The following is a 23682-nucleotide window of genomic DNA, read 5'->3' on the forward strand; positions in this document are numbered from 1 at the left end:
AAGGTAGCTCCGAGAATAACAAAGTTCCCAAATATACATTCAAGATCAAAGCAAATATCATTAACGTGTATTTGTCTATTTTTAATTTGATAACAGTTATTACTAAATTGATAAGTATAACACACTATGAGTTTTAAAAAAAACACACCTTTAAAAAGATTCCTCGTGATAAAGTTAAAGACAGAAGAAAGAATTAGTCCAACTTTATTTCATTAAAAAGAATGGCCAATGTAGATACAAAAATCTTGTTTAAGGAAGGGATAACTTATTATACTTTGTCAATCCAATCTGATTCAAAAAGTTCTCTGAAATTGTCATCATCAAGTTGCTTGATCGTTCGATTGACAACACGTTTGTTCCGTTTGGAGAGGGTGGTAAAGAGTTATTTTCGTGCAACGTGTTTTGCCATTTTTATTTCACGTGCATCCGTGAAAAAGGTTCGTTATTCACCGTGTTTCGTGAAATCGGTAAAAAGATTAACGTGCAAAATTTTTTTAATTGTTCGTTCATCGTGAAATGGCAATTTTAATTCGCGTTCTTCCGTGCAGATACCCCCCCCCCCTTTTACGCCCCTCTTTGGAAGACGTGTTTTTTTCAACAGATTGTTCTTTTGGGAACCATGTCGAATTGTTTCTTTATTCATATAAGTCATACTCCATACAGAAGCTGCTCGTTATAAGCTAGAATTATCTTTAAACTACGCGTTGCGCTGTATAGATGAAGTTGTCTCACTAAATAAGTCAAATGGTGACTATGTTGAACACATTTATCCAATCGAACTTGAAATCAAGGATACCACAGATATATAGTTAATTCTGATTCATATCGTATGAATTGACAATGAGGATTCGTTTGAAACAAAACATTTAAAAAAGACATGATTTAGCTTACTGAATATGAACTGTCCATATCAATGTAACAATATGTGTCTGAATATGGAGTGTTATATCTCCAAGTCGATACGATATTCCATTTCTAATGGGATAGTTTAACTCATTCCTTCGACAGTTTAAGGGCACCATCATTCATTGGTCGACTATTATATGATATAGATAGATAGACATTTTTATTTTAAAGTACAACTTGGTACATGTTCATGAAATAGAATATATTACAGTTTTAAACATATGTAGTCAATAAACATGTATATTTATACCAATCAGTCTTTAAAGGCTTATGATGCACTGTCGTTTATGTACGAAATATTACATAAATAAATTTCAAAAGCATATTAATCCTCATTATATCTGAGGCTTAAATCTTCTGAGATAGTTTCAATATATTAGTTGTGTTTAATAATGTGAAAATAAAGATGAACGTATCTAAATAATTTGTATATGGAAAATCAGGAGGATAAGAGTTGCCTCTTCTTTGTTCGTATCAACGTCACAGTATTTCTTGTGTTTTCAACTTTCTATGTATAGTATATTGTAGACTGTTGTTTGTCTTTTTGTTGTTTTTTTTATCTTATGTCAATGTTGACTATTGTTTTTTTCGACTAGTGATTTCTGCTTGTCCCCTTGGTATTGATTTTATATTTTACTCCTCAGGTACTTGCCGCTGAAAAAAGATATACTTTATATATGTTAAATTTTTTTTTCAGAGACAAGTGTCTGTGTTTTCCTTTTGGAAACAGAAGCCATTTGAGTAAAGGTTCTTCAAACTTTCCATATCCTGCTTTTTGTATCACAGTTAAATAAAAAGGGAATAATTTAAAAAAAAATCAGTTTAATAAATAGCAATTTTCCATATCAACCCGAGACACCCATGTTAGCCAGAGGGTCGAAACTACGAGGGCCATTATGACTGAGGGTTGGTATAGGGTAAATATAGAACATACTGGCTACTTTTTGTGTTAATGGAAACGACCTTTTTAATGATACCCCATTGTGACATTACTATTAACTAAATGATGTAAAGCGATTGCGGATGCCGTATTTCACATCCAAAGAAAATGAATTAGTCTACTGCATCTGCATCTCTAACGGTATGCAGAGACGGATTTAGGGGGAGCCGCCACCCCCCCCCCCCCCCTTTTGTTGAAAAAAATTGGTTGATTATTTAGGGAATCACTGAGGAATGACTGGAGCGGTCCCCCTCTTATGGCATTAAGTGCCCCCCCCCCCCCCCCCCCCACCCTTTATGAAAATTTCTGGATACGCCACTGGTATATACACAAAAATGTACATAGTATGATAAGTTAGCTATATCAGAGACAAATAATACATATATACATAATATACTTTCATTTTCATGTTAACACTTTATTGAGAATTAGTATCTGATTTTTTTTTTAAATCTTTTGTCAATATCTTTACGTTAATTGGGTCATTTATCTGTTTACTCTTCCTCGGAGCACCTGAGATTCACCCGGTTTGGCCGGGTTCGCGTTGCTCAGTTTAGTTTTTTATGTTGTTTTTGTGTACTGTTGTTTGTCTTTTGGTGACTGGTCTTTTTCTTCTTTTTTTTTTGCCATGAAGTTGTCAGTTTATTTTCGAATTATGAATTTGAATGTTCCTTTGGTTTCTTTCTCCTCTCTTAATTTTAATCCTGGTATCTATGAAATGTACGGCCTAATGGAAATAGCTAGAGCAAATTAAGAATTACTAGTTGTTTTGTGGGAAAAGAGCTGGTCGTCTTAACCAATGTAATGAATTATCATAACAGAAATCCAATACAAGAAATGGCTGCATAGACTATTAAAAAGGAAAATCGAAAAAAAAATCGTGACAGAATTCGGAAACATGGCTTATTCCGACACTGCTTTGCAGTTTAAATATTTAAACCGGAAGTAAAAAGTTCTGAAGCATCGAAAATGAAATAGACAAAAGACAATGCTTCTTTCAACCAGACATAGTTAGTTATTTCATCACACAACTTTTTCATTTTCTATTTTTAAATATCTGAGGGTAAGCACAGCTTATATCTGACATTATGAAAAAAGTTCAAGCATCCTCGATGAACATGACATGCGTCGCAACACGTACGCTAACATAACTTCATGAATTCCAGACACTCGGTACGAGACACTTTTTGCACCCGACTGGGGACATTTCAGTTTCAAGACAAATCGGCGCCTCATAATGACAAAAAACTACTTTTATTTATTTTTCAGTTTAACTTTCTGACCTTATTAATTATTGCTTATCTCTGTCTCTGGAACTAATTACATTTCTTTGCGGTCCTACATGTATGTTTTTAACATAATTTACGGTTTTCAATATTTAAATTAGATAAGGTAATACCCATTGAATTCCTTTCTGCACGGACGATTTCAGCAGTCAGTATACATGGTATATAAAGAAAATTTAAGACACCCTTGACTAATGTGAAGATCTTTACAAGATAGTAAGGACTAAGGACACAGATGTTAGTTTGATACACTATGTATATGTACCACCCACCCACCCCAAATAACCTTATATGTTACTTTCTCAGTTCATATCGACTTGTGTATGGTGAATTTTGATGCATTTATGTATATCTGATTGTAGATATGTTAAATATGTTATTTTAGATGCGATCTTATAGCGAACGCATAACCCTATACTGTGTATGGTTTTTTCTACGATATCTACATGTAGTTACGAAAAATTTTATCTTCGGAGGAGTTAAACGAGGGAGAAAATAATAGATAAATTCTGTGTATTAGTCCCAGCTTATCCCAATGGTCTAAGAGGCCTTCCATTAAAGTTTCTTGATAATATGGCTTGCACGTTATTGCGTAACAAAATAGGAATGTTAAGGTTCATGTGGACCTTTTTGGTGAAAATGGCTGCGTTTTTACCTGAAAATTTACTCTTTGAGTACAGACAAACCTGTGTGTCTGGAAAAGTTTTAAGGCATAGCATGCCCTAGATAAATAAAATTCAAATGCATTTTATGTTTTAGGAAATTAAAAACTTAACTGGATTTTGCTGTGCACTTTTTTTCGTCCCTGCAGAAGATGATAGAATTAAACAGTTGAGTTTCACTTGATATGGTCCACTCAGTTACAGAGTTTAAATCACCAATTATTGTCAGGTATCTATTGTCCATCTGAATCAATACAGTTCACTTCAATTACTACCTATGGGGAAGTTCTCAAACCTCTTTCCCAACTTTGTTTATTTTGGCACCTTCTGTAGGAATGAAAAAAGTGCACTGCAAAATCCAATTAAGTTTTTTTAAGTTCTAAAACATAAAATTCATTTGAATATTATTTATCTAGAGAGTAAATTTTCAGGTGAAAACACAACCATTTTAGCCAAAGGGTCCACATGAACCTTAATAGCAATAAAATTTATTTACAGGTATTTGTTTTCTTTCAGTCAGGGGTACTACTTGTACAAGTAATTTTTATTTACTTGAAGAAGTAATATTAATATACTTATATAAGTAAATTTGTAGGATACTTATACAAGTGTATTTTATTTACTTGTATAGGTAAAAAAAAAAAATGGCTTAGTTATGTCCCTTAGACATTCAGATTTTTTTACTTATATAAGTGAAAAAGTCATCCTATCTTCTTTTCTTGTATTCTTAGGACTTCTTTGCTCTAATAGAATTTTAAATTTTCTGTCCTTTGCAGATGTCTTAACTAATCATTTAAGTGTAATTTCATGGACAATGAGAATCTCATTTGTCTGTTATCTTCAGAACACTGCTCATTTACAAGCCCCCAAGGAGCAATTTTTGAAGGCCTTGCGCAAATACATAAGATCTTTGCGCAATCAGTTTCTTTGTTGAGTTAATGAGATGAAACATTGAACTCTAATAAAAAATTATGAGCTTACCTGGGAAAAATCATTAAAGGCATGTTTTAACATTTCAAAACTTGAGAATTTTTGTGGGATTGTAAAAAAAAATTTACTTATACAGGTGAATTTTTGAGAAAATTAAGGGGAGATTATTCAAACATTATAATTAACTTAATATAAGTATATTTTTTTTACTTCTTCAAGTAAATAATGATTACTTGTACAAGTAGTACCCCTGACTGTCTTTAAAGTTTCAGAGATCAAATGATCACCATCTACAAACACAGGGACATATATATTTTTGTAACTAATATACATTGTACGTTGGGACGGTCCTTGCATTGACAAACACAAGCTGTGCACTTTTGATCTTCATAGCGAAAAACATATTATGGCTACTTAAGATATATTGATTAATGCATAACTTTACAAACAATTATGTTTTGATAACATGTGGATATCTTCAATCAAATGTACTCAAGTTTGGTTTATGTTTCAAAGTAACAGTATTTTTTATTCTATTATATCATAGTGAACATAAATTAATAACAAGTGTATAGAAAAAGTTGAGGTAAGGAATTGTCTATGTCCTGAAATGTTCGAAACGTCAGAAAGTGTCTAGTTACCAGTGTTACTGTACCTAACTACATTCGATGCACAGACTGATTATTGTTTCCTTTATACTTGCATAAGCCTATGAGCCAATCTAATCAGACCCTTGTGGTAACGTCACAGTACCCAAATTGCGCCCACTTTGCAAAAATAGCAGCGGAAATCTTACAAGTTTTCTAAGAGTATAAACAATTTGTATTTTTATGATTTGACATTATGCACGTCTTCCAACATAGCTAAATATATTTAGATATACACAAAACGTTCACAGTATGTATCAACAGATGAAGTATTCACTGGAAAAGTATCAACGGAAACTTTGCATGGCGAAATCAACAAAAAGTCAACTTTTGAAAATGAGCAATTCAAATATGTTCTTGGCATCAATTTTTACAAATGAATAGTAAGCATGGACTATTGTCAAATAGTTCTAAATATTTGGAGAATAAAACAAAACATCAGTTATTTGATTTTTACTGATGTGAATTTACGCATCGATGCAATTTGGAACCTCTTTACATAATCATGGATCCATTTTCCATTTTTCTATGATTCTATATGGATTCAAAATTAAATTAATGGAACTATATAGTAAATAAGGATGCATCTACAAATTAAACACATAATGGAAACTTTTGTCTGGATCATTAATAAACGCAGGTGGAAAAACTGTCAAAATAGGTGCAATTGCCTTGGGTATCCGTAGGTTATGCATGTTATCATTGAATTGGGAGATGCAGTAACCTACCAAACAGCCAACATTTGTTTTGCTTGAAACACAATTTTCGGTCTATCATCTGATCATAAAAATATACAGAATTAAGCATGATTAAGTATTCATCTACAATTAACAATAACAGATTTTTTCAAAAAATTATTTTTACGGCATTAACATTTGGATTTTAACAAACCATGTGTTGAACATGTAAAGACACAGAATTGTCAGAACTTTATTTTTATTTTATTTTTTTATCATAATTTTTTTTCAATCATTTGTGTTTCCTCTTGATGTCACAATGTATTTAAATTTTTTACAATTTGATTTAATGGAAAAATATATCATATGTATATAGCAAATTTATGGACAAAAGATAAGACTACAGTTTAATATATCATCAAAAAATTGGAATGCTTCCTATATTATAAGAATAACTCGATAAGCAAATAAACAATAGACTATTTTCATATTACCGACTTTTGACTCCGGATTATATAATTTGTCGACTGGTTACCTTGGACATCATGGTACTCAGTCAAGTAAGAGCAGCCAAAATAAGTAAAATCAAACATATAATCATTGTAATTTGAGGGGAAAGTTTACTGTTTTCCGATGATTTTGTAGTGAAAAAACCTATTAACCAGGTAATTTTCCCAAAAAAATTTGTACCGATTGAAAGCTTGGTTTTACTTCTTTAGCTTGCTCTTACCTGACTTGGTACCATGATGTCCAAGGTAACCAGTCGACAAATTATATAATCCAGAGTCAAAAGTCGGTAATATGAAAATAGTCTATTCTGTCTTACTCTTGATACATTTTGTACTTAAATCAAACCAGAAACCCCACATTATTTTTTGGTAAAAAAAAAACTTAATTTAATTTCAAATGTGTATAGGAAGAAGTTGTAACTTGTAGGTGGCAAATACTTATAATTATTGCATACATGTACTATGTACATGTATATTGTAACACTGTTGACCATATCTTGTAAAAGTTTTAAGTAAAATACACAATAAAAAAACATGCACAGACCAGCTACCATTGTTACCAACAGAATTACCACTAACTTGAACAAGAAAATAGAATTGGGTCAAAATGAGATACATGTAGCTACTTCAGGAATCTACATGTAGCTTTAAATAGAATAGTGGGCATGCTGCTCAAGACAACAAGAAATCAGAAACAAGATTCCTTTCAGGTTTCATGAAATTTGTCTGCTTATGAATTTAATTGAAACAGGCAGTTCGGAATATACAGTACTGTAAATTCAGAAATTATTGCGTGCATTTATTATTGCGATTTTTTAAAAATGGACAAAAATGCGAGATTTATTATTGCGATATCATGAAAATCTGCATACAGATATATGTAACAGATATCAGAATGCGAGTTCTTATTATTTCGATAGTCACCCAGTCGCATTATTCGCATTAATAAAAACCTCGCAATAATTTCTGAATTTACAGTATTCATATACCGGTACAAAATGTACATTGTACATGTTTTAAAATTTATTTCAGAATAAATGCTTTTATTTTTGTAGGGTAACTTTTGAACTTCGGTTGGAAATAAAATGTCCTCCGCAACACCAAGGAAAGATAGAAGACAGAAATGGTGGTCAGAAAAACAGAAAACAAGAGCAACTAAACGAGAAGGTAACTGTTGTTAAGTTAGTTAATTAATATAGTAATGGAACATGTACATGTATAAACAGACAAGAATAGGTAAAAACAAAACTGGGATAACTCAAAACTTAAACAGGTCAATACATGTATATGATTAGACAAATCAACAGCCATACAAGTAAATTCAGGATTGAGATATGTAACTCAAAATCTAGGTCAGAACAGGACTAACACAACCTACAATTAATAACTCTGTTAGAGAAAATAACTATAAGACACATGACAGACTTGAAATTTCTGTGAAATTAAAATTAGATTTAGCCATTTCAAAATCTATGGAAATCAGTGCAGGATAGGCAACTTAAATCAGTAAAACTCAAAAACCAGATCGATATACAATTTAGGAATGAATCAAATCAAAATCCTTAGGATTCCAGGGTTTTCATTATAGCTCGTAAAACACCTACTGCACACATGATTTTCTGTCTGGATATGTCATTTCATGAACACATTGGCCTTGGACATCTCCAGATTACATTTATGAATACGTAGGCCCAGGAGTCTCTTGATTACACTTCATGACCACATGGGCCACTGGAGTCTTCTGATTACACTTCATGTACACTTTGGTCAGTGAAGTCTCCTGACTACACTTCATGAACACATGGGCCCAGGACATCTCCTGGTTACACTGCATGAACACATAGGCCTGGGATGTCCTGATTGCATTTCATAAACACATGGGTCGGGGACATCTCCTGATTACATTTCATGAACACATGGGCCAAGGATTCTCCTGATTACATTTAATGAACACATGAGCCCAGGACGTATCCTGATTACACTTTATGAACACATGGGCCCAGGCCGTCTCCTGATTACATTTCATGAACACATGGACCTGGTACCTCTCCTGGGTATACTTCATGAATACCTGGGCCCGGTACATCTCCTGGTTACACTTCATGAACACCTGGGCCAGGACGTCTTCTGATTACACTTCATGAACACATGGTCCCAGGACGTCTTCTGATTACACTTTGTGTACACATGGGCCAAGGACGTCTCATGATTACAGTAGCTTAATCCTGTACGTGTCATCATCAATATTACCCTTCAGCTGTTTAAAAATAACCAAGTATTGGAAAACATGCATCTTGTTAATTTTTTATTTTTTTTAATTTGTTGCATTTATATAGAGCTTTATTAATAATTATATTTTTGACCTGGATGTGCACACTAATGCTAGGTGACTAAGGTCTGATTGATTGATTGTTGCTTAGTTAAGATTAAGTGAGAGCATAGTACACTGTTCTCCACAGGTTCTTTTAACATCTTGGTAATGTGATACTAGTATCTGACATGATTTTCTTATAGATTGGAAATGTGTTATGAATGGGATGCTATATGAACTATTGTGGGGAAAACACAGTTAAGTCTGAGATTCTTCTGTGGTTTTGTTTGGAGACTTTTAAAAGATTACTACTGATAACAACTTAGGGAAAACAATTCAATGTATACACAAATATTGAATTGCTGTATTAATTTTTCTGTTTGTAGGATTGAGACCAAATCCTAGTGCTGTTGACCACTTTGTAATAACTACTGAAAATAAAGGAGGATTCAAACCATCAGACCAAACCAAGAAAGTCTTATCATCAGAACAACAAACTCCATCTAAAGCATCACCTGACTCCCAGAAAACAGCCAAATCAAAAGTACAAGACAAAGTTAAAAATAGCACAGACGACAAACAGCCAAGCAAAAAGAATAATAACATAAAGCAGGAAAGTGACAATACATCAGATACCAAACCAAAGATAGAAACAAACTACGTTTTATTTATCGGAAATTTGCCTTACAATGTGACTAAAGAAAACCTGGAGGAACACTTCAGAAAAACAGGTACAATCAGAATTCATTAAGTAAGTTTTACTGATGGCATTCATGTTTGTTTATTCCTCATTGGCTAGAGGTATAGGGGGAGTGTTGAGATCTCACAAAACATGTTTAACCAGCTGCATTTTTGCACCTGTCCCGAAGTCAGGAACCTATAGCCTTTGTTAGTTTTGTGTGTTTTTTTTTTAATTTTTGGTTCATTTTTATGTTTCGGAGTTTAGTGTGGTTTCCATTTTGCTGAACTAAATTGTTAAGGGTTAAGGGGCCAGCTGAAGCCCACCTCTGGGTGCGGGATTTTCTCGCTACATTGAAGACCCATTGGTGGCCTTGGGCTCACAGCCGGGTTGTTGTCTCTTTGACACATTCCCCATTTCCATTCTCTATTCTATATATTTGATATTCCAAGAGCTTGAGGCAAAAAGGTCGCATTGTTATTGATGGGTTTAAACATTTCATTTTTAGACTTGATCTTTGACCTATGTGAAAAGACGCTATAAATTCAGAAATTATTGTGATTGTTGAACAATGAACAAGATTGCAAAACTAATCATTGCGATTTAAGAAAATGTTGCAAACAAATAATGCTATCAAAATTTAAAACAAAAGTTTTTATTTTTTGTGAAATCTATGGTCATAATTTTCACAATAATAAAAACCTAGCTGAAAGTTATGAATTTACAGTAGTTAATGATAAAACCTTTAAACCACAGACTGAAATCGATTTGCTACATATGCATGACGTAGACGCAAGACCTTTCATTCGGTATGATTAACAATAAGTTTGAATTATACAATAAAAAATTCTGTCTGATTTTAAGATTAGTTATCTGCAATTAATTTTCCATAACAAATTAAGTCAGTGTTGCATTCCACACACGACTTTTAGCTTAAGATTTGTATTCGAGCTATTATATTAAAATAATTGTTGGAAGGAAGGATTGGACATTCAAAATCCTTCATTAACCAAAAGATGTTATTTTGCAAGCATCAAATTAATATACAACAGTAAACATGATAAATGGCCCAAAATGAATTTTCCTTCCTACCTTCTCACATTCATTTTAAGTGCCAGTCTTTGTAAGAATCAGGCAATTTTGAAAAAAATCAAAACATGGTAGAAAAAACCCACCGACCTGACCATCCTATTTTGAAGTTACCCTCCTCCTGAGTTAGAAATGGTAGGTCTTTCTTTTCTGCGTGTCTAGTAATTTGAGAAATTTCTAGATAAATTTTGGTTAGAATGATAGCAAATTACGGAGTTAGCTCCCCTTAATTGTTAATTTCTAGTGCATTTCAGCCAAATTATATCTTGATTTACCAGAACAGGACATGGAAACTAATGTTATATTCCTGCACCATTATCCATTTCTAACATAAATTGATGTCAACTTGAGTGGGTTTTGGTTTGTCAGGTTTTCACCACTTTCTGTTCTTAGGCAGATTGAATTGGCACTTAATAGAATTGCTCTTATTCAAATTTATATTGTTTAACACATTTTTCTACAAATAATGTGATCAGTTATTCATGTTATTTTGAAACATTCATTGTATTATTAACAATTTTCTAAAACTGTTTTTGTTTCCCTAATAGGAGGAGTGAAGAAGATCAGAATACCTCAGGAAAAAGCTAAACAGCGATCTAGAGGATTTGCTTACATTGAATTCAAGGACAGAATAAGCCATGGTGTAAGTAACTATCAAAATAAGACCAAACACTAGCCAAGTTTGTATGATTATTTGTTTATTGTTTGAGATCATTTTCTATAAAATTATACAAGTACAATTATATGAAAGGCATTTTTTATTGTTTGATAAGTAAGTAAATTTTATTTAGAGTCGGGCATGATATGTACAAATTAACACAGTAAACATGATGAAACCAGTCAAATGAACTGACCTCTCAGGTGGTCACTATCTGAAGAATTTTACACTTATTTAGTGTATGATAATTATAAAAATACTTCAGTACTATAGTTACTGTAAATTCAGAAATTATTGCGTGCATTTATTTTTGCGATTTTTCAAGAATGGACGAAAATGTGAGATTAATTATTGCGATATCATGAAAATCTGCATACAGATATATATATGTAACAGACATCAGATTGCGAGTTCTTATCATTGCAATAGTCACCACATTATTCGCATTAATAAAAACCTCACAATAATTTCTGAATTTACAGTAAATATTTATGCCATTTCTACATGTGGGTGGTCGATTGATTGATTGACAACTGTCTACCGTCCATAAGCAAATATGTATAAATATTACATGCATGTTCAGGACTATAAATTGGTAATGTAACATGTAAAGGATGATATAATGTTAATGTCATATGACAATGTCCTCCTTTCTACAATACCATAGACAATATGACTATTTTGGAAACGTGAATAATACCAGCTGTCCCTGAAGGGTAAACCCATCATTTGTCTGTTAGGTTGCTCATTTGTGAAAGAAAGTTATGAGTAAAATTGGATAATGATGCAAAGTATTTAATAGGCTTGTATGCCTAGGGTCATGTGTGATATATTTTATGCAGTTTGTGTTACTCGTAGCCTAGTTTGGTTAAAAAAAAATTAAGAAATCAAACATCAATAACTTGTGTTTTAAAGTATATATATTGTTTTTCAGATTGCCTTACGACTTCACCACACAACATTAGGGGGTAGAAAAATTAATGTAGAATTTACATCTGTTGGTGGAAATAACCAGAAAAGAAAAGACAAGTTAAAACAGAAAAATGAAGCCTTATCAAAGTTTAAGATGCCTTTAGGTTCATAGCACACCATGAATGGATTGGTGAAAGGAAGATTTGGTGTTGGCTTTAAAGAAATATAAGTTGTGTAAGACAAAATGTGTCATCGAAAGTGTCACTCCCTACCTAACAACATACATACATATTTAATTTTAAACTATAAACTTGAAGTGCATTAAAGCATTTTGTACAACAACATTTCAACAAGAAGTGATTGATAACGGATATGAAATGTCATATTTCTCATATCTTTAATTTTCGTTGGTTGAAACATGTCTCATTTATGCGCTGATATACTACAGTGCTTTAATTTGAACTTGTTTGTGATATTTCTGTAGATCATAAATCAGAGTAAACCAGACAAACAGTTTATTCAAAGGAGAACTAGATATAAAAAATCAACAAATAGAGTGTTAAAATTATTTTACCTTATTAATAAGGATGATTTGTTTTGGTGTGCGGTCATAGTTTTACATAAAGAACATTTTTCATTTATGATACTACTAAAGAGATGTTTAAGGACCTTAATTTGTCATGAAGTTCTCTCTCTATTGATCATTGATGATTATAAATTTTGAGAAACAATGTTGTATATATTTTGGTGCTAAGTTTTTTTTTCATATTTTTTTAATCATCTTTATTTTGATTTGCATTTTGATATATCTTTTGGAAGAGATTTATGAAGATCTTTAATCAGTTTTCAGATTTATAATTTTTTTTTTTGTAAAAAATTATATAAAAAAGTGGAGAAAGATACCAATGGGCAAAAAAACAAAAATTACTCATAGAAAAACAGACAACAACAAAAAAACAAAGAATGAAAAGACAGACAACAGTTTACTGAACTCTACACAGAAAACTAAAGATTGAACATCATGAGCCCAACAGAAAACTAAAGTTTGAACATCATGAGCCCAACAGAAAACTAAAGTTTGAACATCATGAGCCTCACAAAAATTTGGGAGGAACATTTTGAATTATTTCTAGGGGAATAAACTATATGTAATCCTGTAAAGAAAATTAATTTTTTTAATTTTTTTTCGTTTGTTAATTTTTTTTTTTTATAGTTAATTTAGAGTTTTTAAAATTAAAAAAATCTTCGCACAACAAACTAATGGAACAGAAAGTATGTAATGAAATCTGACCGGCACATTTCACCATCATTGTCTATTTGAAACATGACAAAAGTATTGTATACAAATAACATGAAAATCCTCTACATATCTGAATTTATCCTTTAAATTGTAGCCGTTTATTTTCAGCTGCAAGTATTTTCCAAAATAAATACTAAAATATTCAAATTTGAAAAAATTAATTATATGATTGGATTAATTTTATGACTGATTATAATTTTACCATTTTCAGACTTATTTTAATTTAAATTATTAATGTTTGAAATAAGACCATTTTCAAAATACTTGCTTATTTAATTAAGACTGAAGAGCTGAAATCCATGAAATACTTGCATATTTTCACAGTATAGTAACTTCATTATTCATCATGTTCATGGATTTCAGTTTTTCTGATTTGTCAAAAATTACTAATTCATGGGATTTTTTATTTCTGCTCTCAAAATTTATCAAAACAAAGTAAAAGAAGTAATAATCAAATTCTTGATTTTCATGAATCACATAATTCTTGAATATTCGCCCCCTTTGTATAAACATGACAAGTAAACGAACTCTCAGAGTAGTTGAGATTTCTTGCATCAAGAATAATTTGTAAATTGGTTACTTTCAGAATACATACAATGTAGGTATCTGGTCCTATTTGACTTTAGTTTTCATATTATATCATTAATTGTATGGAACATTATTCATGAGCTTGCTTTTAACTTCCTACTTCAACTAAATTTATGCAGTTATTAGGTGGAACATTGCATATGTTACATTCAAGCAGTTCAAAACAATAATGTAATTTATTTATTTAAATTAAGTTAGCTTATTTATTTGAAATATGCTCAACCGTTTTGCCAAAATATAAATATTTATTATGGAAATAATGAGAAGGTTGGTTATTTAATATAATAACAATTTGAAGCAATTTTTGAAAGCACTTTTGTACAAGTAAACCTCATTGTTAAGGCTTGGACTGCATGAACATGCTTTACTAAACCAAGTTTCTAACCACCAAAACAGTTAATGATAATAAATATTCAGATCACTCACTTTAATTCATTTTCCTGAATTCTGACCTGATTTTGTACAAGTCAGAATAAAAAAATATCAATTATAAAAAAACTTTTTTCTGCTATTAAAGTATAATTTATTGAATGATTGTATATACAAGCCTTGAATTATTTCATTCATATTGGTGCAATTGAAAATGATGAAAGTGTGTGGATGAAATAACATTTTGTATCATTATCTTTGTTGTTAATTAGTACATGATCATGCATGAAATCTACCTGAATTTGCAGATTTGCAAAATAAAAAAGTAAACATTTTGTTGTTCCTTTAACAGTTGATAAAATTATGCTTCAATTAATTTTTAATGCAACTTGCTAAAGATTTGAGTTTCTGATTTATATGCTGTTGAAAAGATCAGATATTCATTTAGAAACCAGGTTTTTCGAAAATCACCGAAACATTCTGTATTTTATTCTAGTATCTTGCTATTAATGCATTGAATTCATTGTTATAAATAGCAATACTACCATGTAAAGATAAACTGATCATTTGATTTTCTCAATATACAGAATTATAAGGTTGTACTTGAATCACTGGAAATGTGACTTTCCAGTAGGGGTGGCATCTATTAAGGGGATTTCTTGTTAAGAAAATATTCCAAGTATTTTAAGCTCACCTGGCTTTTTGGTCAGAAAACTTTTCTCAGTACTCAAGTACAAAATTTTTGCTCGAAACTCCAAATCCAGTAATTTGATTGGTTGATTTCTTAGTCTGAGAACAAAAATCTTACTCAAAGTTTTGATGACCGCAAGGCCATTTGAGCAATAGTCAACACTTTGTCTCTGTTTTCTGTCTGTCCATCTTAGTACAATTTACGTTTTCATCATCTACATTGAAACCACTGGGCCAATTTTATTAAAACAGAAATGATAAAGGAAAGGTCTTTTCTGTAAAATGTAAAAGCCAATTTTGATTACCATCAAAATAAAATTTATCTGTCTAAGGGAGATCATTGATTTTTATGCCCCACCTAGGGGCATTATATTTTTCGGTCTGTGCGTTCGTTCGTTCCTCCGTCTGTCCTGCTTCAGGTTAAAGTTTTTGGTCAAGGTAGTTTTTGATGAAGTTGAAGTCCAATCAATTTGAAACTTAGCACACATGTTCCCTATGATATGATCTTTCTAATTTTAATGCCAAATTAGAGTTTTGACCCAAATTTCACGGTCCACTGAACATAGAAAATGATAGTGCGAGTGGGGCATCCGTGTACTATGGACACATTCTTGTTATTAGACAAATTTAAAAACAATCTCCGCTGAAAATTTAGAATATAGATGAATTGAAAATTATACAAAAAAACTCTTCTGAAAAAAAATTTGAACGCGTTTTGTCTAAAAAAAAGACTCATCAGTGTAGTTTGAATTACAAGATCCTCAATTACTGTTGATTGGATGGGTATAAAGTATTGGTTGTACTGTAAATTCAGAAATTATTGCGTGCATTTATTTTTGCGATTTTGTCATTTTAGACTAAAATGCGATTTTAATTTTTGCGATATTGAGAAAAATCCTGTTTAATTCATATAAAAATTTCAAAATGCGAGTTTAAATTATTGCGATTATAACCCTGTCGCATTTTTCGCAATAATAAAAACATCGCAATAATTTCTGAATTTACAGTACATAATTCAAATTGAGGCAATCATTCAACTTGGCTGTTTTTAAAAATCTTCCCTGTTAAAACTTTAAGGTGAAGTATTGAATTCAACTTTATTGGATTGATAATTGAAAGAAAGACTCATCAGTGAAGTTTGAATTACAAGATCTTCAATTACTGTTGATTGGATGGGTATAAAGTATTGGTAGTACATAATTCAAATTGAGGCAATCATTCTACTTGGCTGTTTTTAAAAATCTTCCCTATTAAAACTTTAAGGTGAAGTATTGAATTCAACTTTATTGGATTGATAATTGAAAGAATCTATAGATAGTCCTTGATTCATATTTATTTGGTGGCAATCAATGGAGCATTGGTCGTGCAATGTTCTCATTGAAACCCTATGGAAATTCCTATTTCATCATACTATGAATATACTTTGCCAATTTAAAACCATGGGATTGCTGATTAGAAGACTACACTAATTCCTCATTTGATATTCATTTGGTGGCAAACAAGGCGACATTTGTGGCACTCAATGGAAAGTCACATTTTTATCATACAATAAATCTACCTGGCAAACTTTAAGCATTCACAACAAGAGGATGTATGGACATTGCACTTCAAGAAAAATCTTCATTTGATTCTGATGAGAGTAAAATTGAATTGCTGCCAGAGGTAATTCTGAAAAATGTTCTGAAAATTAAGGGAGTTGGTGATTTGGAGATTTCTCATTTTGTTCATCGGGTTGGAAACATGATGGATGGCACATAGTTTCAAATAATACTGTAAGGAAAACCACATACATACATCATGGTCAATTTTAATTAAACATGAAGGATGTATTGAACGCGCTGTACAAATGATTTTCATTTGGCTCTGGTCGAATGAAAAACATTGCTGCTAGAGGCAATCTTTTATTCTGGTTAAAATATATTCGAACATTGTCTCCGCCGGATTTTATTTCTGCATAGGTTTGCTTAAATAACTAATTTCAATTTGGGAACTTAATAAGATTTTAACAGTTTTTTTCAGTGAATGCACAGAAAGACCATTCCAGATGAGTACGAAAAACCTGATCCTTTTTATGCCCCCGCCGTAGAGGTGGGGGCATTAAGTTTTACCCTTGTCAGTCTGTACGTAGGTACGTACCTCCCAAATTTGGTTTCCGTTCTCTTACTTGAGTTTTCCTCAACCAAATGCTATGAAACTTATACACAATGCTTATTACCACAAAACACAGATCAAGATTGAATTTTGGTGGCGTCACTTTAACCGTTCTAGAGTTATGCCCCTTTATAAATGGAAAAATTGCAAAATTTTTAGTTTCCGTTCTCTAACTTAAGTTTGCCTCAACCAAATGTTATGAAACTTATACACAATGATTGTTACCACAAAACACAGATCAAGTTTGAAATTTGGTGGCGTCACTTTAACCGTTCTAGAGTTATGCCCCTTTATAAATGGAAAAATTGCAAAATTTTTATTTTCTTCTAAATATCAAGTAATTTTTAAAATTGGAGTTATCTTCCTTTGTCCATGATTATAGTTGAATCAACTACAATCAATGCTTTATGCAATGTTTAATTTTGACTTCCACTGATAAAACACAGATCAAGTTGAATTTGGGTAGTGTCACTTAAACCATTATTGAGTTATGCCCCTTTATAAATTGAAAGATTGCTAAATTTTTAGTTTCCATTCTGTAACTTACGTTTGCCCCAACCAAACATTATGAAACCTATACATAATATTCGTTACCATAAAACTAAGATCGAGTACACATTTTTTGTTTCCGTTTTCTAACTTTAGTTTGCCTACACCAAATGTTATGAAACTTATACACAATGCTTATTACTACATAATACAGATTAAGTACGAAATTTGGTGGCGACACTTTTACCATTCTTGAGTTATGTCCCTTTATAAACATAAAAATTGCTGAATTTTTCGTTTCCGTTCTCTAACTTTAGTTTGTCTCAACCAAATTTTATGAAACTTATTCACAACCGTTCTAGAGTTATGCGTGTTTACAAATAGAAAAATTGCTGAATTTTTAGTTTCTGTTTTCTACTTAAGTTAGCCTCAACCAAATGTTATGAGACTTATACACAATGCTTATTACCACAAAACTCAGATCAAGTTCAAATTTGGGTAGCATCACTTTTACCGTTCTTGAGTTATGTCCCTTTATAACTATATGATATGCAAGCGGGGGCATCATCTGTGTCCACATGTGGACACTATCCACATTTATTTTTACTGGATGAAGACATTTTCTGCTTTTTAAGACACTGTCAGCTCCAAAGGCACCATGCTTTGTCGAATATTGAACAGCACCATTACATAAAGCAAGGTAACAATAAGGCCCTTAGAACACCCAGTTTGGTTTGATTTAGATGTTTTGCCGTAGTCTGGTTGAATTTTACTACACCTTTCATTTATGTGAAGATAAAATTGTCTATATAAGAGGAATGGCCTGACTTAATAAGAGCCTTAAAAGAAGAGTGATTTTTAATACAAACAAGAATATGCGCTCATAGGACACAATGTCATGTTTGCACTGTCGCATTTGAATGTTTAGTGACCCATTAAATTCGGGTCAAAACCTTAATTGGTGTACCATGTTTTAAGTTGATGGGACCACAAACTACCTGAACCCAAAAGTTGAACCTACCTTTAACCAAAATTTTAATCTTATAGCGCAAAATCTGGAAAACATAATACCCATATACTATCGTGAGCGGGACATAACAAAATATTTGACAACAAACGAAGTCTTTATAATAAATTTAAGCTTTCCTAAAAGGTACAGTCTTGAATATAAAAAGATAATGAATGTTAATGAAACTAACATAACCGTATCAATATGGAAAAAAAATGGCAAGGAACAATAAGAAGCTTTAAATTGAGGGACAGACAACAACGTACTCAAAAGAAAAAAATACATACAACTGCCTTGCAAACATCATTGAAACGTTGCATTTGAATCGGATGCTTTTGAATGGTAAGCTATTACGTCCCACATGTTGTTTACATTACAATACAATCTAGATTTCAAAGGGAATCATACTTAACTGAAAACAAATGTATTTTCAAGGACTTTGTCGTTAACAATGGAAAAAATACATACTACGTGTACATGTAGTACAAACAAGTCGTTATCAAATACAAGTTCAACGTATTAACGAAAAGATACATATATCAGCTTTTTAATGAAGAATAATAAACCAAAAAACTAAATCATTGTGTTAGCTTTAGAACCTTTATTTGAATGTACATGTCATCTTGAAATTATCCAAGTTGGCTTCCCCTTGTATCCGAAACTTTCTTACATGATTATTGACCAAGTTAGTGAGACAATAATGCATCTACATCCATTTTTATTGATTAAGAGTGCACGTGGTCAAAAGTGAACACAATTGGTATTAAAATGCACATTGAGGAGTTTGACAGCATCCAATTATCCCGACTTAGATTAATGATTCCAGATTTCTTTCTTGAACAAAAGCGTATCTTTACTGCAATGCATTCAAGCGAAAGTAGATGAACCTTATTTTTTACTGCTGTAATGGCTTACGTTTCAAGCTTAGTCGACTGTCCAAGTTGAAATTGTCTCGGGTATACATCATTATGCATGTCTGATAGGGTTTACTTGATATTTCAATCAGTCTATTTAAAGTATGTGTTTGGTAGGTGGACTATTTTCTTAGCCTCTGCAAATTACATGCCAAATATACTTGATCTACAGAGATTTAATATGTACATGTCCGTTTGATCTTTATACTATAACTATGTGTTAAAATAATCATTGTAAGGTTGACGACTCTGATAGGAGCCCCTTGACTTTTCACGCCATTTCTGTATTCATCTTAACATACGAGTTATGAAGAGCAAAACTATCTTTCACAAATGACCTGATGATTATCCGGCTGGCAGTGGATAACCAAGCAGCCACATCAAGTATCTACTGAAGCATTAACAAATTCGACATGACTTAGTGTATATAGATGTGGTACATAAAATTATATATTCATGTAAAATAAACAGGTGGGATACCAAAGTCCAGTTGAAGTCCAAATTAAAAACAAAACTCATCAAAGATATCATAAAAAGAGATAAAAATGTGAATGGTACCCGTAGCATCATTGAAACCAATATAAATGGACTCCAATTGAAAAAAAAACCATGAATATCGACAGGATCACTAGTTCTAGCTTAAGATATAGCACCCTTCAGATTCACTTGCAATGACAAATTGTGTTTGGCCTTTGTAACGATCAACTTATAAATGGTTGCGATTGTAGCGGGAAAAAGAAGTGATAATTCTAGTCGTTCATTCTCATATGATAGAAGCAGATACAAGATTGATAATCAAAATTCATAAGTCGATGAGAAACCAACAAAATCATGGCGAAAAACGACAAAATACAAATAACAGTCTACAAACAAAACCATACATTACAAAACTAAAGAATGAGCAATTCGAACCCTATAAAAAACGCGGTTGCTTTAGAAGGGTATGTAGATCTTGCTCCACTAGTGGCACCCGTCATATTGCCAATGGTAAGTTCCAATCGGTGATGAAAGAATGGTGGAAAATACCAAAGGGATATTCAACTCATAAGTCGAAGATAAACTGACAATGCCATGGCAAAAAACGAAAAAAAACTACCAAAAGACAAACAACAATCTACAAAACACAACATAGTTTACTAAAGACTGAGCATCGGGATGTTCTGATGTGCTCAAGAAAGGGTAAGCAGATCCTGCTTTACATGTGGCATCCGTCGTGTTGCTCATGTAAATAAAAAAAATCAGTGAACAGTCTAATTCGATTATGTCACATTTGAGGAAAAGAGGACGGTATTGTGGTAACGACAATTGGAACATATCCGTCATCTTTGAAACAGATATTCCATAACGGTCAACCAACTCGTTATGACATCCGTAACATTTTCGAAGGATACCTTGATTGTAAGCAGTAACGCAACCCTCTATCAAAGAAATCATTATATGAAATGCAAGCTCGAGTATCGTATCAACTGGGAAGTTATACTCCATATACAGGCGCTGCTGGAATGTTGCTACATAGAAATGTGAAGTTCGCAATAAGGAAGCTGAAATCATCTCTTTTTTTACGGAAAGTTTTGTTCTCGACCGATTCATTCGGTGATGAAACAATCGAGGACAAACGGACTTGATTACGGCTTCGACAATTGGACGCATATAATTTTAATAGTTGTTTTTTTTATTTTTATATAGATAGATACCGCTGGTGGTGAACTATTAGTTTTTGAGTTACCGGGGCGGTATCATCAAAAGTCAATGCCTCGGTATTGACATGATTTATAACACTGTTTGTAATTATTCAAAAAGTAAGGTTCTAAATCCCTCAGAAAAGGTTGAACTTGGATGGATTTTGCTAATATTTTAGGTCCGTTTTAGTCATGTGGATTTTCACACGTTTCGGTACACAGACATCTTTGGCTTTCAAATGTTTGAATTTGAGTGTTCCTGATCAAGATAAATCCAGAATTCGCTATGGACGAATGAAATTTAAAAAGTTTAATTTTCAATTATTTTCTTTTTCTTTTAAAATACCCATGATCATCTGTGACACAGGTATTCCATTACGGTCAAACAAATTATGATTGCATCCTTAAAACTTTCAGCACTGGACGTTAAGCAACCAACAATCAATCAATTAAAACTTTCAAAGGTATGACCTCAACTTTACCACTTAAAATCCTTGGTGAAATAGCCTCCTTATTAGCAGTAATTCTATATCAAGACATCATGATAGCACTGTGAGATAAACACTTCATATCATGCAGGATACGCTAGAGTGTTGCTATATAAAAATGCTAAGTTCATGTTTGGAAACTTGATAACATCTCTTTTGTCGTAAATATTTGTTTTCAAATGTCAATTACTATAGATGCAAGTCAAGATATGAGACAGGTTTAACTGAAACTGTGGTATTCTTTATTTTCAACGATCGATGGTATAGATGCTTTCTACAGTCACCAGACTTTGAATTATTCAGTGAGAGGTCATTATCTATATAGCGGGTCGTGAAGTTAAAGCATATGGCTAGCTTCTTTCCATGTCTTTCTTTTTTAATATTTCAAAATGACCACTCTTTCTTTAATTTATACAGACCATAGATAATAAAAACTTGATTAAAAAAATTAATAAACTCTAATCATAAATATATATCTGTTTACCTGTCGCCATCCAACGAGTCCAGGTAGATAATGTTAATTTTCATATAAAATCCTGTGAAATACAAACGATAATCACCCAATGTTTTGCCACTGAACACCTAATTCCGAAAAATCACCAGAAATGGAAACGCTCTCGAAATACAAATAATAATCGCGCCCATGTTTGTTGATCTGGTCTGTTAACAGAATGGTATTTTTATTTAGTTGTGCGTCAAATATACAAATGCAAACAGTGGCTTTAATTTCTTTTTTATAAGAGGGATTTTCATTGCTGGGTCAGCTTTTAATTATTGGCATATTCTTTTAACTACTGAAATTCAGAAATTACTGCGTGCATTATTAATTTAATTTAGATAAAACAAAATGCGAGATTAATCATTGCGATTTCAGGAAAATCTGCATACAGATATATGTATCAGATATCAGAATGCCAGTTCTTATTATTGCGATACTCACCTAGCCGCATTATTCGCATTAATAAAAACCTCACAACAATTTCTGAATTTACAAATTTTTTCAGGAGGAAATCAGGATTTTGATTAGCACCAATTGCAAGCTGATCCATTTGGTTTATTTATCTCATGGTGTAAAGCTGAATTTGTCTAAGGCGTACTAAAATCAAGTCTAAATATTAGAATTCTGCTCCGCTGTTATGATAATGTTCTATCTTTATTTCATCATAAGGATATACCAAAACCTAATCTTTTCTTTCCTTATGAGCTAAAACTAAAGTAAATACGAGCAAATTGGCTATTCGCCATGCCTGGACTTTCACAAAGTAATAAACCCCTTGGAATTTTGACAACAAAACATGACACACGTGATAACTTGAGTGTTTGAACTAGGACTTCTTAATTTCTATGTGGAAACATACCTTCACCCATGCCTATGTTGTATACAACGAAACAGTCCGTTCGCTTTCAATAGCTTGTATCTACTACAGTTACTTTGTTTGTGCGCGAAAATTTATTTTCACTATTGTACACAAGTAATTGCAGTACTGTCCTGCATGTTGTTGGACATACTAGCAATTTTCATCCTGTCTTTGACAAAGCTATTAATCCCTGTTATTGCCGGGACAGAATATTCATTTCCAAAATCATCCTGAACCCCTCCCCCACCACCATCACCGCACATGATCCCTTCCACTGATGTAATCACAACAAAAGCTTAATGGTCGCCATCCTTTTACTGATTTTGAAATGTCGGCGATTAAACAACTTTGTCCTTCGGTCTTTAATGGACAGTTGTCTCATTGGCAATCATACAACATATCCTTATATCTAGACTTATATCATAAAACTATATTAACTAT

At 32.2% G+C, this 23682-nt stretch overlaps 1 protein-coding gene across 2 annotated transcripts; it reads left to right on the plus strand.

Annotated features, from left to right (window-relative positions):
* Window positions 1-2777: 2777 nt before the first annotated feature.
* LOC127729211 (uncharacterized) lies at window positions 2778-14798 on the plus strand. 2 transcript variants are annotated; one of them, XM_052236920.1, is made up of 5 exons: window positions 2778-2909; window positions 7613-7724; window positions 9255-9599; window positions 11185-11279; window positions 12229-14798. In XM_052236920.1, the coding sequence occupies exons 2-5, from the start codon at window positions 7643-7645 to the stop codon at window positions 12376-12378; spliced, it is 672 nt and encodes a 223-aa protein (XP_052092880.1). In that variant the 5' UTR covers window positions 2778-2909; window positions 7613-7642; the 3' UTR covers window positions 12379-14798. The 2 variants fall into 2 exon arrangements, with proteins under 2 accessions (XP_052092880.1, XP_052092881.1); XM_052236921.1 differs by having other exon boundaries at window positions 2778-2856.
* Window positions 14799-23682: the final 8884 nt, after the last annotated feature.

Source organism: Mytilus californianus, unplaced genomic scaffold, assembly GCF_021869535.1.
Source record: "Mytilus californianus isolate M0D057914Y unplaced genomic scaffold, xbMytCali1.0.p SCAF_2, whole genome shotgun sequence".
Classification (NCBI taxonomy): domain Eukaryota; kingdom Metazoa; phylum Mollusca; class Bivalvia; order Mytilida; family Mytilidae; genus Mytilus; species Mytilus californianus.

Coding starts and splice junctions, on each gene's coding strand:
- LOC127729211 (XM_052236920.1), top strand. CDS start 7,643: ATGTCCTCCGCAACACCAAGGAAAGATAGAAGACAGAAATGGTGGTCA. Junction 9,600..11,184: donor GGAACACTTCAGAAAAACAG/GTACAATCAGAA, acceptor TTTCCCTAATAG/GAGGAGTGAAGAAGATCAGA. Junction 11,280..12,228: donor AGGACAGAATAAGCCATGGT/GTAAGTAACTAT, acceptor ATTGTTTTTCAG/ATTGCCTTACGACTTCACCA.